The sequence below is a fragment of the Anguilla rostrata genome, chromosome 6 (genome assembly GCF_018555375.3).
Source record: "Anguilla rostrata isolate EN2019 chromosome 6, ASM1855537v3, whole genome shotgun sequence".
NCBI classification, from domain to species: Eukaryota; Metazoa; Chordata; class Actinopteri; order Anguilliformes; family Anguillidae; genus Anguilla; species Anguilla rostrata.
The window spans coordinates 53,998,675-54,013,085 of NC_057938.1; the positions used below are offsets into that span (position 1 = coordinate 53,998,675).

General features: G+C 45.8%; 1 protein-coding gene across 4 annotated transcripts; it reads left to right on the forward strand.

Moving 5' to 3' along the window:
* The first annotated feature begins 6,522 nt into the window (after positions 1-6,522).
* tbpl1 (TBP-like 1) lies at positions 6,523-14,192 on the forward strand. Of its 4 annotated transcripts, none has more exons than XM_064340590.1 (8): positions 6,523-6,672; positions 7,741-7,852; positions 8,562-8,704; positions 9,407-9,489; positions 9,924-9,987; positions 11,036-11,139; positions 11,630-11,724; positions 13,544-14,192. In XM_064340590.1, the coding sequence occupies exons 2-8, from the start codon at positions 7,783-7,785 to the stop codon at positions 13,621-13,623; spliced, it is 639 nt and encodes a 212-aa protein (XP_064196660.1). In that variant the 5' UTR covers positions 6,523-6,672; positions 7,741-7,782; the 3' UTR covers positions 13,624-14,192. The 4 variants fall into 4 exon arrangements, with proteins under 4 accessions (XP_064196660.1, XP_064196661.1, XP_064196662.1 ...); XM_064340591.1 differs by having other exon boundaries at positions 6,551-6,690; positions 7,758-7,852; XM_064340592.1 differs by having other exon boundaries at positions 6,630-6,672; positions 8,513-8,704.
* The last annotated feature ends 219 nt before the right edge of the window (positions 14,193-14,411 follow it).

Below are 14,411 nucleotides of genomic sequence, written 5' to 3' on the forward strand. Positions count from 1 at the left end.
CCAGCGACAGAGACGTATCACTTCGAGATTAACACCCCAACCCCCACACCCACGTGGACCGAGGTCTTCAGAGGGTAACCAGGCGTTTAATTGTTGTGAGATCTGAGGTCGTCTGCAATCAGCCACCAAATGATACCGCAGACCCCTCCCCCCCATCCTAAACGCTCGCCCCCCCCCCTTCCCCCCATCCCAAACGCCCATCGAATCCACTCCCCCACCCATCCACTCTGAAGAAGGAAAAAAAAAGAATTTTGAGGAGTACCATTTAATATCGAAGTGTGGAATCGAAGTGACATGTTTTTGCTCGTGAGCGTTTGAACAGGTTCAGCCCCTCCGTCTGGACCCCCTTCCATTTTCGTTTAGCAGGCAAAAAGGGGGTAATGCGCTGTCAGACGACTCAGCGCTTGTTTATGTCTGAGAATACGACCCTGCGAAAGAGGAAGACTCCGGGGGTTGACTGATCTCCTCCAAACGCTGAGTGCGTTTATCTTACTGAAGGTGTGTGCACGTGTGTGTGTGTGTGTGCACATGTATGCACGTGTGAGAGAGTGTCTGTGAGTGTGCATGAGTGGTGTGTGCGTTTGTGTGTACGTGTGTGCGTGTGTGTATGAGTATGGTTGTCTGTGTGAGTGCGTGTGTATGGTTGTCTGTTTGTCTATGATGGTGTTGCTGTGTGCGTGTGTGTGTGGACATGTATGCAGTTGACAGAGTGTCTGTGGTGTGCATGAGTGTGTGTGCGTTTGTGTTTGTTTTTGGCAAGCCAAACCGATCATTGGCATTTGGCCAGCCATGAAATACCAGGAATCTAAAATCTTAAAAACAGGAAGGAATGACAGACTGCACTTTATTGCAAGGTGATATTATTATAAGAGCCAAAACTCTTATAATAAATTGAGGCCTGATTCGGTCCAAAGTTGGTCCAAACCTGAACCTAATTTAGTCAGAAACTGTTATTGAGACATAGTTTGGCGGCTGCTCGCAGACTGTGAGTAATGCCTGATGGGCTGATAAGGCTTTCAACAGTGTCACACATCCTTATTTAGATAGCCATTCTCGAGCCTGTTGTTCTGTTTTTAGGACTCGTTGTTCCGAGCTGGATAGGCTGCGAACTGGATTCAATCAAATTTAATTTAGACTCACAATCACACACACAAGTGTTTGTTTTTGTTCTCACTAAGAGTTTGATGAGTTACTTTTGCTGATTAGACTGAAATTGCCCAGCTGAATTTGTGAATAAAATGAATTAAACACTTGCAGTTTATTGTAAGTAAAAATGAAGAACAAAGGTCTATTAAATCCAGGTGTATATCCAGCTGTCTTTTCCCTTGGTAAAAATGGAAAAACATGATGTCATCTTCTGCAGTTCAAAGGTCATCACTGATTACTGAGACACCCAAACAAAAACAAAGTTTAAGTAGCTAAATATAAATGCACTAATGATTTTGTACAGATAAGTTTATTTTTGCTCATATATTAAGTAATGTAATACCTTGATAATATATTATATTTTAAAATTACTCTCAATATATTTCATTTCACTGCACACAGCTAGACCAGGTCAATTAAGTTCAACATCTAGGTCAGATGATTTGACAAACTGACGTTGAACCAGACTGAGCAGGATCCTGTTTTGGTTCTCATTCGCACCAGTGTGAACGGCCCCAAAAGAGTTTACAAGAGCCTTGCGTGTTTCATTATGTAAATCTGCGAAGCACAGTGCTTGTGTTCCTGATTTCAACTGTTTGTATTTCTGTAGCCACGTTTTCAAACAATGCAGAGGATGCGTCGCTGATATGAGGAGAATATCCCTCCAAGCAATCTGGGCTGTCTCAGGAGCAACATAAGCAGAGCTCGGGGGAACGGCAAACAGCGCCAGCCCCTGTGGCCGCTAGCCCTGTGGAATTCTACTGGCTCCCTGCGCTAGCAGCTAACCTCTTAACTCTCACCCTCCCTCTCCCTGTACGTTTTGCCACAGAATGGGCTGCACCTCTTGTTGTTTTATACATTTTTCCAAGTAAAAGGGGCGTTTCTTTAAAAATTAAAAAAGAAACAAACATTCAAGACAGTCAAACATGTCCTTACATCACAAGATAAAAGGTCTGTACATGCGGTTCACTAATAAGTAGTGGATGTGTCACGGGTGTCCATCTAGAGGGGGGGGAGGTCTTTCCAGCGGTCACTTTGCTGTCTGTTGCTGACAGATCCGGGGGTGGGAAGGTTTAGGGGATATTTTAGTCCCTCAGAATTCACGAGAATTGAGCTTCAACAACTTTCACTCTGCGCTGATCCGAGATCGAGCAGTGAACGACAAGCAAAGATCGCTTGAAACCAAAACTCCCGTCCCACATCTGTGCCTCGATAAATTGCTCAGTGACGATGCAACGCGTTCGCTCCTCGTTATCAGAGACACGTTTTAATTACACCGTTTTTTTTAGGAGCTCGAACGGTGGAAAACTGTACAACGCGGGACACGTCCCCCCCCCCCCCACCCTAGAACTGAAAAGGATTATGGGAGCGCCCCGGCCAGACTAAACCACTGACATGTGCGGAGCTTAGCGTAATTCATGATATCACCGCGAACGTGTCGTAGCGACGAGGCGTACGAGCGCGGCTGGTGTAAACACCGACAGCTTCCCACATCTTTGTTTATAGAAGCGGCCCGCGGTTCCTGTGTCCCCCCCCCCCCCCCGCTCCAGCGCGCTCCAGCGCGGCTCCACGGCCGTAAATCTCCGTCCTCTCCCCTCGTTGGCAGCGGCGTAAACTGGAGGAGAGGCTGCAGGTGCGGCACTCAGACCGGACCGCGCTCGATATAAAAAAAAAAAAAACGTCCTCCTAATGAATCTGCTCTCGTCGTTCGCCAGGGACGCGGCGGCGTGGATCCCCGCCGGCCCGCTAATGTACCGCGCTAACGCAGATGTTCAGCTTAGTTCCCCCCCCCTTAAAAAAAAAAACCCCACAACCCCTCTCCAAAAAGCATTGTATTGTAAACACTGGGAAATGGATATTGTTGGAGTGAAACAGTGAAGTAGTGAAGCAGTCTTCTTCCTGTGAGGTTGACAATGCCAAGATGACGGAGGGAAATGAAACGTCTTGTCTACGAGCTCCTCGGCGTGCTTCTTGTTCCCCTGCAGGCCTTAGAGGCGTTAGCACTGAGGTCCTCTGTTTTAATGATAACCACTGAGGTTGTTCTCATCCTATCTCAGTGCATTTGTTTTGTTTTACATCTATGCAGGTTTCCAATGGGTAATTACATTAATTTGAGCTATTGCCTCATAAAAAGGTTTAAAATTAAAAAATATATATCCTCAGGGAATCATTTATGAATGTTGGATAGAACTCCAGATTTCTCATCTCTTCTTCCAGACTAAGTTATAGGTACTGCATTTTTGTTTTGAAGGCTAATCAAGTTGTGTGTTAGCATGGGTACCAATTGGTAATGCAAGGAAAAAACGCTTTTTTTCTCCAAGTCATGATGACATTGTATACTGTGTTCTCTCTGAGAATTTCCTCAGTGAAACATCTTGCCTGTATTCAAGATTTACACGGTATTCACACTGATGCCAAAATCTATTAATATGTTTTAGGAAGACAACAAAATGTCCTCCCGAGAAGTCAACCCACCGACTGAATCTGCCGGAGCGGAACAGGGTTCACCTCCCCAGCAATAAGTTTTGCTTTTGAGGTACTTTTAATTTGCATCCGTTTCTCAAGGAAGTGCACCTCCTGCCTGATGCTATCTAGCACTCTATCAATCCCAGTCAGGAGCTCTGGAGGTTTTCAAGACCAGGCTTGATACTGTGCTTGAAACTGTATCATCTAGTTTGTAGATGTTCGATGAGCACTTGGTAGCCGTCAGTGGTAGGAAAACAGCGAGCATTTTTAGGCCGAATGGCCTGTTCTCATTATTTTATGCTATGTTATGCTAACTGTTGATTATCATTAAGAGTTCTTCATGAAAATAAAAGAATGAAGTGTGAGTACCTGGGGATAAAAGAAATGCTGGTAACTCAGATAAGCGTTAAATTAAACTCTAACAGAGATTATTTGAGTCCAATAGGGATCAAATGATGCCTAAAGTATGTCATCAGAGTTGGTTTGACATTTAAGAATGAACATCATACCATGTAGGCTGTTTTAGCCTTGATGAAGATGCTTATTCTAAATTGCTTCAGAAAACGAATTTGTCCGTATAATAAGGGGTTAATATATGGAGGGAAGATAAAAGTAAGATGTTGGCCATTTGCTTTGGACAACGTCTTTTTCCACACAAGCCATTTAAGCCGATGTTGTTTTAGCAATTCGGTGCAATTAATCAGCTGCGCGTACAGGAAATGGATTAATTGAGTTCTTGCGGCGGTCGCATGAGTGTTGGACGCAGCATCGCGCTCACACACAGTCCGGGCCGATCAGTTCTGAGTCCGCGGGAACGTCTGGGGATTCACGGCTCGCAAAGAAGTCAAACATCAGGCGTATTTATAGAATAGAAGGGCTGCAGCGTGCATCGGGGAGGGGCGTGTGGGGTGTGGTGGGGGGGGTCTGGGAGGGTTGGGGGGGTGGGGGGGGGCAAGGGGGGGTGCGGGCGGGGGGTCACTCTCTGGCCTCTGGCTGAAACGCAGCGTTTCGGTCCAGAGGGGAGGGTCCTCACAAGTTCATAGCGCAGAGAGGCTAATAAATAACAAAAGTGCATTAAATACTAAATAATGGATCTCTGATGTTGGACCAAGATAAACAGCCAAACAAGGTCCTTATGTGCCCGCCCAGCTTCAAGGGTACGCGGAGGTCGCCGAGGCAGCTGGGAAAGGAGAAGGCCAATCGCCATGGCGACGCATCCAAGGACGGGGAAACTTTTTAATGCGTCATGGCATCTTAATTTTTGCGCTTCGGAAAACCGACGCCGGGACGTCCAGGTGCGTTCAATTCCACCTCCCGAGTTTCGGAGAGTCACGGAAATCCAAATCCCCTGAAAGGACGTGAAGCAATCCTTTAGTGGAAGCGTCAAAGTAACCCCAAACAATCTCGGCCCAAAGATACCTCGCCTCAGACAATATGGAGCAATAAATTCAAGCGACAAATTCTAGCATAAATATGAAAATCCTTGGTGTTTTCCCCAGAGGTAAAGTCTGCATTATGTGTATGTATTTCATAAGTGACTTCGGCCACAGATGAACAGCAGGTTAAGCTGACTGAAAACCTGCAGTTAATCTGAAGAAATGCAATGCAATCTGACTGAAAAAAAAGCAAAATCTATCTAATTCTTGCAGCAGTGAATGGACTGAATGAACAGTGTTCAGATCATCTGCAAATTATTTAAAGTTTCAATTCATTCAATATCTGTTATCTGAAACAAAGCAAAGATAAAGTAGAAAATAAAAAATATGTTTTTTATTTTTTATTTTTAAGTGCGCAAGGGTGCACCCTGCGATAGATTGGTGACCTGTCCAGGGTGTATTCCTGCCTCTCACCCAATTCATGCTGTGATAGGCTCCTGAACTCCCCAAGCAGATACAGATAATGGATGGATGGAAGGGTGCAAACAATTTCAAGACAACTTGGTGCGAAAGTGCACTAATTGTTGTGAGGCCCATTTCAACAACGGTGGCTGCCATTGAGGGAGGGTGCTGCAAATTACTGGCTCCATCTCACACACAGACTCAACAGCTGCGAATTCTCACGTACAAGAAGCCGTCCACCACTTTAGAACATGTGATGTCTGCTACCGGCACTGCTCCAGCATCTGCAAACAATGCGCAGAACCCAGAAGCATCCACTCACGGCAAGGCTGTTTATCCACTCAGCTGCCACCGCGACACCGCAAAATAAATGCGAGCTGATCCGAATATAAACTGGATGAGGTACACAATGAGGCCTCTTCCGAAGTGCGGTGGCATTTCGGAAGAATTATCTCCACAACAAATCTCCGTGAGAGGTAAATTGGAAGCAGTAGAGTCTGTGAAATGCCCCTTGAATTAATTTGACTTTTGGCCATCTTCACGTCCTCAACAATTGCTCATCCCCCAGTGCTTTGAACTGTTTTTCATTGAAAAGCAGTCTAATAAACAACAACAAGAAAGACTTCCACCTTTCTTTTTCCCTCATAGAGATCTGTGATTCTTATTTGGTATACTGTATATTTCTTGTGGGCCAGCTGATTATATTAGTCCATGAAAGATTTTCTGCTTGTATACTGATTTATACATTTTTTTTTTTCAAAAAAACCAAATGTTCGGCCCTAAAATACAAAACAAAGTTACAAAAACTAGTGGCCCTGAGGTGCTGATACAACAAACGAGTGTATTACATTACGTGCGTACATTTAGTTTTTCTGTTGTTTTTTTCCTTTTTATATTTGTATATTTGTGTTGCAAAGTCACCATGCATTTAAACTTAAATGCATGGTTAATAATATATAGCTTGAAGAAGTCAAGAAGCGTATTTTGCGTGTTCGTGTTTCCAGAGGACGCTTTGAGGCACGTTTGTTACTTTTGAGATCAGCGAATCGGGAGTCGTGGTCCTCCAAGAGTAGGTGGTGGCGCTAGTGCATTTCAGGAAACCTCTGTTGCCAAACTTCAGCTCTAGCTAAAACGCCAAGCCGGCTATTTCTCAACTGTCTACGCTACACCGGGGGTGGCATTTGTTTTGTTTAAAGAGCATTCCGGTACAGAAGTTAAAAACGTATGTGGAAGCGGTAACGTCAGTTAGTAAATATACTGTTTTACAAATTATTAAAATTTCTAGTTTTTTATTTTGCATTTTAATTTGGTAGCCAGAAATCCGGCGATTTCTTCACATAGCAATAGCTAGGCTGTTTCCCCCAGTAGTAGTATCTATTTTGCTAACTAGCTAGGGAGCCATGCAATTTAATCCGCTAGTTAGCCAGATAGCTAGTTAGCTAGCTAGTAGGCTATGTAGGCTTTGAAATACGAGCTAGTGGTAAGGCCAGCCAAGCCCAATGTGACCTAGGCATGTAACTAACTAGCTCGTACGACTAGCAACCCAATAAGCTATAGCATAGCCGAGACGCAGTTGATTCCCAGTAGACAAGCTACCTGCGTTAGACATGCGTTGCTAGCTAATAAAACTAGAAACCGGTACAAAATTCACTTGCTGGGTTACTGATAGAAAATTACGTTAACATGATGTTACCTAGCTAGCTGCTAGTTGGCTGTGTAGGCACCGTTAGCCGTACATCACTGAGTATCTACGACCCATCAGCTAGAGGCTACCCGTTCACTAACCTGTAATAAATAGCGGCGAATTGTCTAGCTAGAGTAGATATTTTGTTGGTTTATTAATGTCTAGTTAACTGGATAAGCTGTGGATAAATTCGGAGTGAACCAACAGCTCCCCAATATGAACCTTAGAAAATGGTGGATAGTCAGAAGTATATGTTAGCTTGCTAGGTGTGTGCTTGTGTAATGTCACGTCAACAAACAATAGTGAGTAGCCAGTTAGCTAGCTAGCAATGAAAGCAAGGACTGCGCTAACTTTGCTCGGTTGCTAACGTTGGCTAGCTAGGTAAAAGTCGGCAGCATGTAGACTAGCTATTTTGCCGGCTAGCTGAATATATCCTTATTTATGTGTTTCTAGTTCAATGTAACTGTCACCATAGCTACATTTGATGGGTCCAGCTAATAATATGACTTTGGCACGAGCTCGCAAGCTTAACGACATAATGTGTGCTCTTTTGTCTTTTGATACCATCCTGACAATAATAAACCATTTTGGCGTTCAAATCCATAGGGACCACGGCAAAAAAGCACCACCAAACGGTATCCATGGTTTATGAAATCAACGCATCTAAAGACTTCCGAGAGAGCCCTCCCGCAGAGTCGTGGCTGTGACGCGCCGACAGGTAAGATGTGGACTGAGCTATTCTGCTGGACTTAGTGGTCAGGGCGTAGCTTGATGTTAGCATGAATAAATCCCAGGTGTTGCAACTACTCTTCCCATAAATAATACGACCTACAGGCTACCTGTCAACGTAATTCAAATAAATGCAAAATAATGGAATCTAAACACTAAGGGCAATGCAATATAACTGCAGCCAGCATGTATCACTACCTTCAGCCCTATGAAAGTAATGAGAGGGCCACCTGATATTTTGGACACTTTTTTGTGGATGGACGGATGCTAGTGGAATATGTGACTGTAAAAATTAAACTTAGCTGAGCATCTGATATCTTGCTAATCAGTTTGCACAAATTCTTCCTGTACTAAAAAATACAGTACATTTATTTGGCAGACGCTTTTATCCTAAGTGACGTACAATAAGTGCATACCTAAGGTCATTGGAACAACTACAGAACACAGGTCCGATAAGGTACAATACTCATTATGTAACAGTCATTCAGTTAGCCATGAACACATTAAGCCCAGTTCACACAGTAAGCATTGGCTAGGTCAGAGAGTGATGTCAGGTCAAACTAGGAGGCATGACAACAAGCGGCAGCATCAAGCTAACTGTACAAGTGCAGTATGAGGCAGCCTGTGATCGCCGTGCTCCTTGTTTCAGGTTCAGTGCCCTGGCTCTTGGCATGAATCAGTGAACGCCCTTGTTACAGCCTTCCTGATGGAATCAAACAACGATGTCGCCCTGGACATTATCATTACCAACGTGGTCGCCGTGTTCAGAACGCGGTGCCATTTGAACCTGCGCACGATCGCATTGGAGGGAACAAACGTCATCTACAAGCCCGAAGTTGGGGTAGGCACCTGACCTTGCCCTGTCCAGTATGCTTAATGCACTGCGTCTGATAGCTTTGACCGGAGTACGGTGCACATAGTGTGTCGTAGCGGTTAAAGTCCTGAACCCAAAAAGGGAGATAAAGTCAGCAAATATTACAGGTTCCATTCTTACGTTCTGGACTGCCTTTGCCTGGCTCAGTAATTCCCTCCCGATCCACCTCGGCTGATGTGTGGTGAGCGTTCTGGTATAAAATGGCTGCCGTGCAACACCCAGCTACACAGTGCTGCCGGCTGTGGTTCACCCCCCCCCCCCCCCCCCCTTCACTGTAGAGAGCTTTGATACCATGAGATGAAATGCACTATACAAATGCAGTCCTGTAAGCATGTTATTTGGTCAGCCAGTCGGCCATAAGGAACATAGTGAATAATGTGGTAAGTATGTATTTATTTTTTAAAGCACGCACTGATGTGGGTGAGAAAGGGCTTCGCCCTGAGGAATCACACATTTTTTTTAAAGTTTAAAAATAGGCCCTTTGAACCAGGTTTCCACTAGAGGTCACCACAGCACATGCCAGCAGCCAGGTTTGGAAACAGGTGTGCTGCTCATGGGATGAAGTCTTTGACAGCCCCCGGGGAGTCATGCTTGCACACTTCTTGCACACAAGATTTATTCCGGAACGCGCCGTTACAAACGCGTTCGCCTCTCTCTTTTCTTCCGCAGAAAGTGCTGATGAAGCTTAGGAAGCCCAGGATCACGGCTTCCATATGGTCCTCAGGAAAAATCATTTGCACAGGAGCTACCAGGTAACTCGCGGTCTTATTCTGAGCAGATGAGTTGCTTTACATTACATTACATCACATTACATTACATGACAGGCGTTTAGCTGACGCTCTTATCCAGAGCGACTTACACAACTTTTTTTTTCATAGCATTTACATTGCATCCATTTATACAGCTGGATATATACTGAAGCAATGCAGGTTACATACTTTGCTCAAGGGTACAACGGCAGTGTTCTACCTGGGAATTGAACCTATGACCTTTAGGTTACCAGACTAGCTTCTTACCCATTATACTACACTGCTGCCCTAGTTACGTTTGAAACACGCCACAGTGCAGTGAAATCAGATGAAAGTATTGGGTGGATTTTTTTTTGGAGTGTGTGTGTGTGTGTGTGTGTAAATGGTACATATAAACCCTGAGCTAATAGAAACGATTTCACGTGTGCCCCATTCAGTGAAGAAGAAGCGAAATATGGAGCTCGTAGGTTGGCCCGCTGCCTGCAGAAGCTGGGTTTCAAGGTTTGTTCTCTTATATAATATACATGGAAATGCATCTACACACACATTTCTTTGCTAATTGGTGGAAGTTATTGGATGCTACAGATTTATTCCTCAGTTCTTCCCATATTTGCTCTAACTGTGGGCCTGTTTCTTTCCTGAAATGTCTTCTAATGTTTCATTCTCTTTAATTCCTCCCATTTTATTCACATTTCATTCTTCTCATTTTATTCACGTTTCATTCCTCCAGTTTCATTCCTCCCATTTTATTTCCTGTTCCATTGAGCTGGTGAAGGCAGACCTCAGCTGTTTGATTGGACAGAGGGAACCAATCAGCAAAACGAGGCTCTCAGCCTTTGTAAATGAAAACATTATTATGTGCTACCGTGTTACTCCGTGCTGTTTATGTCTGCCCTGCTTTGGTTAAAGCTAACTCTTCCTCACTAACAGTGGTTGCGAAAAATCCGCCTGTAATATTTAGCGGGAACAGAGCAGATCCTCTCAGATAAGGCCATGGAATGGAGCAGCTCGGTTTCTTAGGAAACGGGTTCTGGAGTTTGCAGAGTTGTGAAAACACCCTGTACTCTCACCCTGACTGAGGGCACAGGGTGCTGGGCGTGGCGAACAGGCGGAGTGGCTGCATTTAAAGCTTTAAAGCTGGAGGGCGTGGCGTGTCTCTGCGCTGCAGGGTGATTGAGTGGGAGCAGCGAGGTGTCACCTGTGCTCTCGCTGAGGTGAGCTGGGGACGCCAGCAGAGACTGGGGCTGTCACCTGGTCAGAGTGCGCATAAACACCTTCCTGCAACGGCCTGGGCCAGTCCGCACCCTGCCCTGGGGGATTCTGTCATGCACCATGTGGAAAATAACTCGCCCAATAAAACATTATTCACGTTTTATCAGGAACATATAGAGAGGTTCCTTCTGTTAAGGACATTCTGTATGTTAGTCTTTTAAATCTGGGAACTTTTATGATTGTCTTAAATAAATAAAAAAAACAGTAAAAGGTGAAAAGCCCCCCCTCCTCTTCGTACCTCTGACTGAATGTTGTGACCTTGTCTGTCTTTCGTCAGGTGAAATTCACAGACTTCAAGGTCGTTAACGTGCTGGCCGTTTGCTCAATGCCCTTTCAAATCCACCTGATTGAGTTTACAAAGAGCAACAGACCCATTGCCAGGTAAGAGCCAAGCCCCCACCGTCTTCATCAAAGCAGACGTACTTATCCTGGCCGTAGAACAGCACCTGGGCTAGTGGGCTGGCAACCAAGTACACCAGCGGTGGACAAGGAGGGCCTGCTTCTTTCTGGCTTATTAAGCAAACCTCTGTTGTTAATTATCTAATTAACTAACTGAAAGTGAAACATTGTTGGCATCCCTGTATGAAATGCTTACTCCGGTCTAATCTGTGGACAAACTGGTGTTGGTTTATAGAGCTAATTTGGTGTAGAAAGATGTGCATACACAGCAGCCCTCCAGGAATGAAATTGTTCACTCCTGCCATTGACCATTTACAAAAACCGTTGTAAGAGTTTAGTTAGGGTGACACCTAGTGGTGAACTATTCCTGAGCTCCCATTTTTAAATGCTAATGTACAACAGCAGTCAAAATGACATGCGTTTGTGTGTGTGTGCGCGTGCACACGCGTTTGTGTGTGTCTGTGTGTTTCAGCTATGAGCCTGAGCTTCACCCTGCTGCGTCATACCGGATCAAAACCCTGCGAGCGACGGTGCAGGTCTTCTCCACCGGCAGCATCACAGTAACAGGTAAAGCGCTAACGAGCTCACACGTGCTAATGAGCGCAGATACACACGCTAACGAGCTCACACAGACAGACGCTAATGAGCTCACACACACGCGCTAATGAGCTCACACGTGCTAATGAGCGCAGATACACACGCTAACGAGCTCACACAGACAGACGCTAATGAGTGCACACACATGCTAATATGCACACGCTAATGCGCACATGTGCTAATGAGCGCACACACGCACACATGCTAATATGCACATGCTAATGTGCACACACACACACGCTATTGAGCCACAGCTAGCATGATCGAAAGGCATGATGGGAGTGGCTCAGCGATACACTGAGATCACTGCTGGACTGGAACCTGCATTCCCTTACACCAGGGGTGTCCAACCCTGGTCCTGGGGAGCCGCAGGGTCTGCTGGTTTTTGTTTTCACCTTAAATACAACAACCACTTAGACAAAACAAACCAGGTGAGGTGAGTTAACTGTGTAATCAACTGCTTTAATCGATCAATTAAGTCCAGAGTAAAAACAAAAGCCAGCAGACCATGCGGCTCTCCAGGACCTGGGTTGGCCACCCCTGCCTTACACGGTCATTACAAACAGGCGTGCGCACAACGTCATTGCCTCTATCTCCTCTGTCCTGCGTACACGCAAACACACTCTTTATCTGCCACACACACACACACGCACACACCCGTGGGCGCGATAGCGGGCTTTCTCAGGCGATTAGGGCTCTCGGTGCCAGCCGCACACAGGTGCTGCGGTCACCTTGGGTTTGGCCACCTGATAGCGCAGCGGTGACAGGACCCATCAGCCCCGGCAGGGTCACAGAACAACAAGTCCTTCCTCTGGCCTGACGCAGACCCACTAAAAGGAGGGCGTGTAACACGGCTGGAATCGGGCCTTGAATAGGCCATCTCATTATTTAACGTCACGCGACCGGTTATGTTTTTGGCAGTAGCTCAGTCCGACGCCAAGGTGAGGCAGTAATCGACAGCTTACTGCCGACTGCGGTCCAGGCGATCTGTTGTGTGCTGAGTGCCTTTGCGGTGTACTGGCGCATCATGCAGTATGATGAAGCCCAATCCTGTAGCCGCACTCTGGGCTGTTTGTAGTTGAACCCCCCGGGGAGCGAGAGGCTGGTAATTACAGTCGGAATTTCGCGCAGATATTGTGCGGATTAGAGGGTGAAGGGGATAAGAACGCATATTAGGAATTATTATTATAATAAGCCCCATTTAGCCGCATTCTATTATGCGCACTACCTCAGAAAAAAAGAAGAGAGAGTGAAAACTACACATGCAATCGCCATAACACCAAATCCGATTTCCCCCCCCTTGCCTAATAACTTGTGTAAACGAGCTTTGGTAAAGACGCGTGAAATGGAAACTATCTTCAAAGGATGTGAGGCACAAAAAGCCGCTCTCTTCAGGAACAAACTCGCCGTGCAGCGCTTCTGGGTCTTTGAAATAAATTTTTTTTTAAATGAACTGGTTTATTTTAAACAATATGGAGTGCCTTCCACACTCGGCTTGTGACAAAGTTCCTCAAAATGGTTACTTCTCAAAAAGGAATTTAAATAGGGCCAATTTGGGGAAGAACTGCAAAAAACTTCATAAAGGCGATCGAGCCAAAAGCAAAACGACGAGTCACAAGGGGAGTTTGCAGAAAGAGGGAGTTTGCAGTTTGTGAAGGCAGCCTATGGGACAGTAGCTGGCAGCCATGTTGTCTGCCAGTTAGATCTGTGGTTTATTAGAATCTTCTCTCTGTCCCCCCTCCTTTTCCCCTTCCACCCATCCCCCCTCCTTGTCACCCCCCCCCCCCAGGACCAAACGTCCGACAGGTGGCCAGCGCTGTGGAGCAGATCTATCCTCTGCTGTTCGAGTGCAGGAAGACTCCCAGATAAACACTATGCTGCTCTGTTTTTAACGTGAAAGCACCTTGAGGGGTTAGACAGACAGACAGGATGCAGAAGTGCCGCTGCAGCGCTCTCTGTGGAATTAAACTTTTTCAACCCGATTGCACTGCTGGCCACACCACTCAGTGATGTCATTACAAGTATTCTGCCCTTAGCTGTCTGTGGAATAATACCTGCTGTGACATCACAGATGTAGGTGTGGCCAGCGATTTTTATCGCATAGGGAGCACTGCAACAGCAGTTTTCTGGCCTGTGTTGGCTAACTCTTTAAACCCCTGGATGTTTTCTAAGCTTTTATCATGTGAAATGGTCTCCGTTAAAGGGGGGGGGGGGTGGGATTGGGGAGGGGGCTTCCACCAGTGTGTTGGGGTCCGCGTGTAAAAGACGTTTCCGGAGCCGTCCTCACGCAGGTGACGCGCGCCGACCCCCCCTCACGCTGGGTTTCCGCGGCGACGCTTTCGCGGAGCTTGCATGTCAAAGTTCCCCTTCGTTCTTGCGTTGTCATGTTTTCATGCATGAGCACCAAAGAAAGACTTTTTTAAAAACTTTTTTTTTTTTTTTTTTTTTTAAAGGTGATATTGATCTCAAATACAGATCCCCAGAACTTGAGACGGGTGCGTTTCACCGAAATCGAGGAAAGCGGGGACACTCAAATCTGGGGCCGGTAGTGCTGCAGGTGATCGCTCCTCCCCTCTAATCAGGGACTGATTAACACCTGACACATCAGGTGAGTGTACATAATCTCTGGCCAATCAGGGACAGTGTTGGACTTTTTA

What these genes read in the sequence shown, in the direction of transcription:
- tbpl1 (XM_064340590.1), top strand. Translation starts at nt 7,783, where the DNA reads ATGAAATCAACGCATCTAAAGACTTCCGAGAGAGCCCTCCCGCAGAGT. An exon ending in TGCAGAAGCTGGGTTTCAAG is followed by an intron (nt 9,988 to 11,035) that starts GTTTGTTCTCTT and finishes GTCTTTCGTCAG; the next exon opens with GTGAAATTCACAGACTTCAA. An exon ending in CGGCAGCATCACAGTAACAG is followed by an intron (nt 11,725 to 13,543) that starts GTAAAGCGCTAA and finishes CCCCCCCCCCAG; the next exon opens with GACCAAACGTCCGACAGGTG.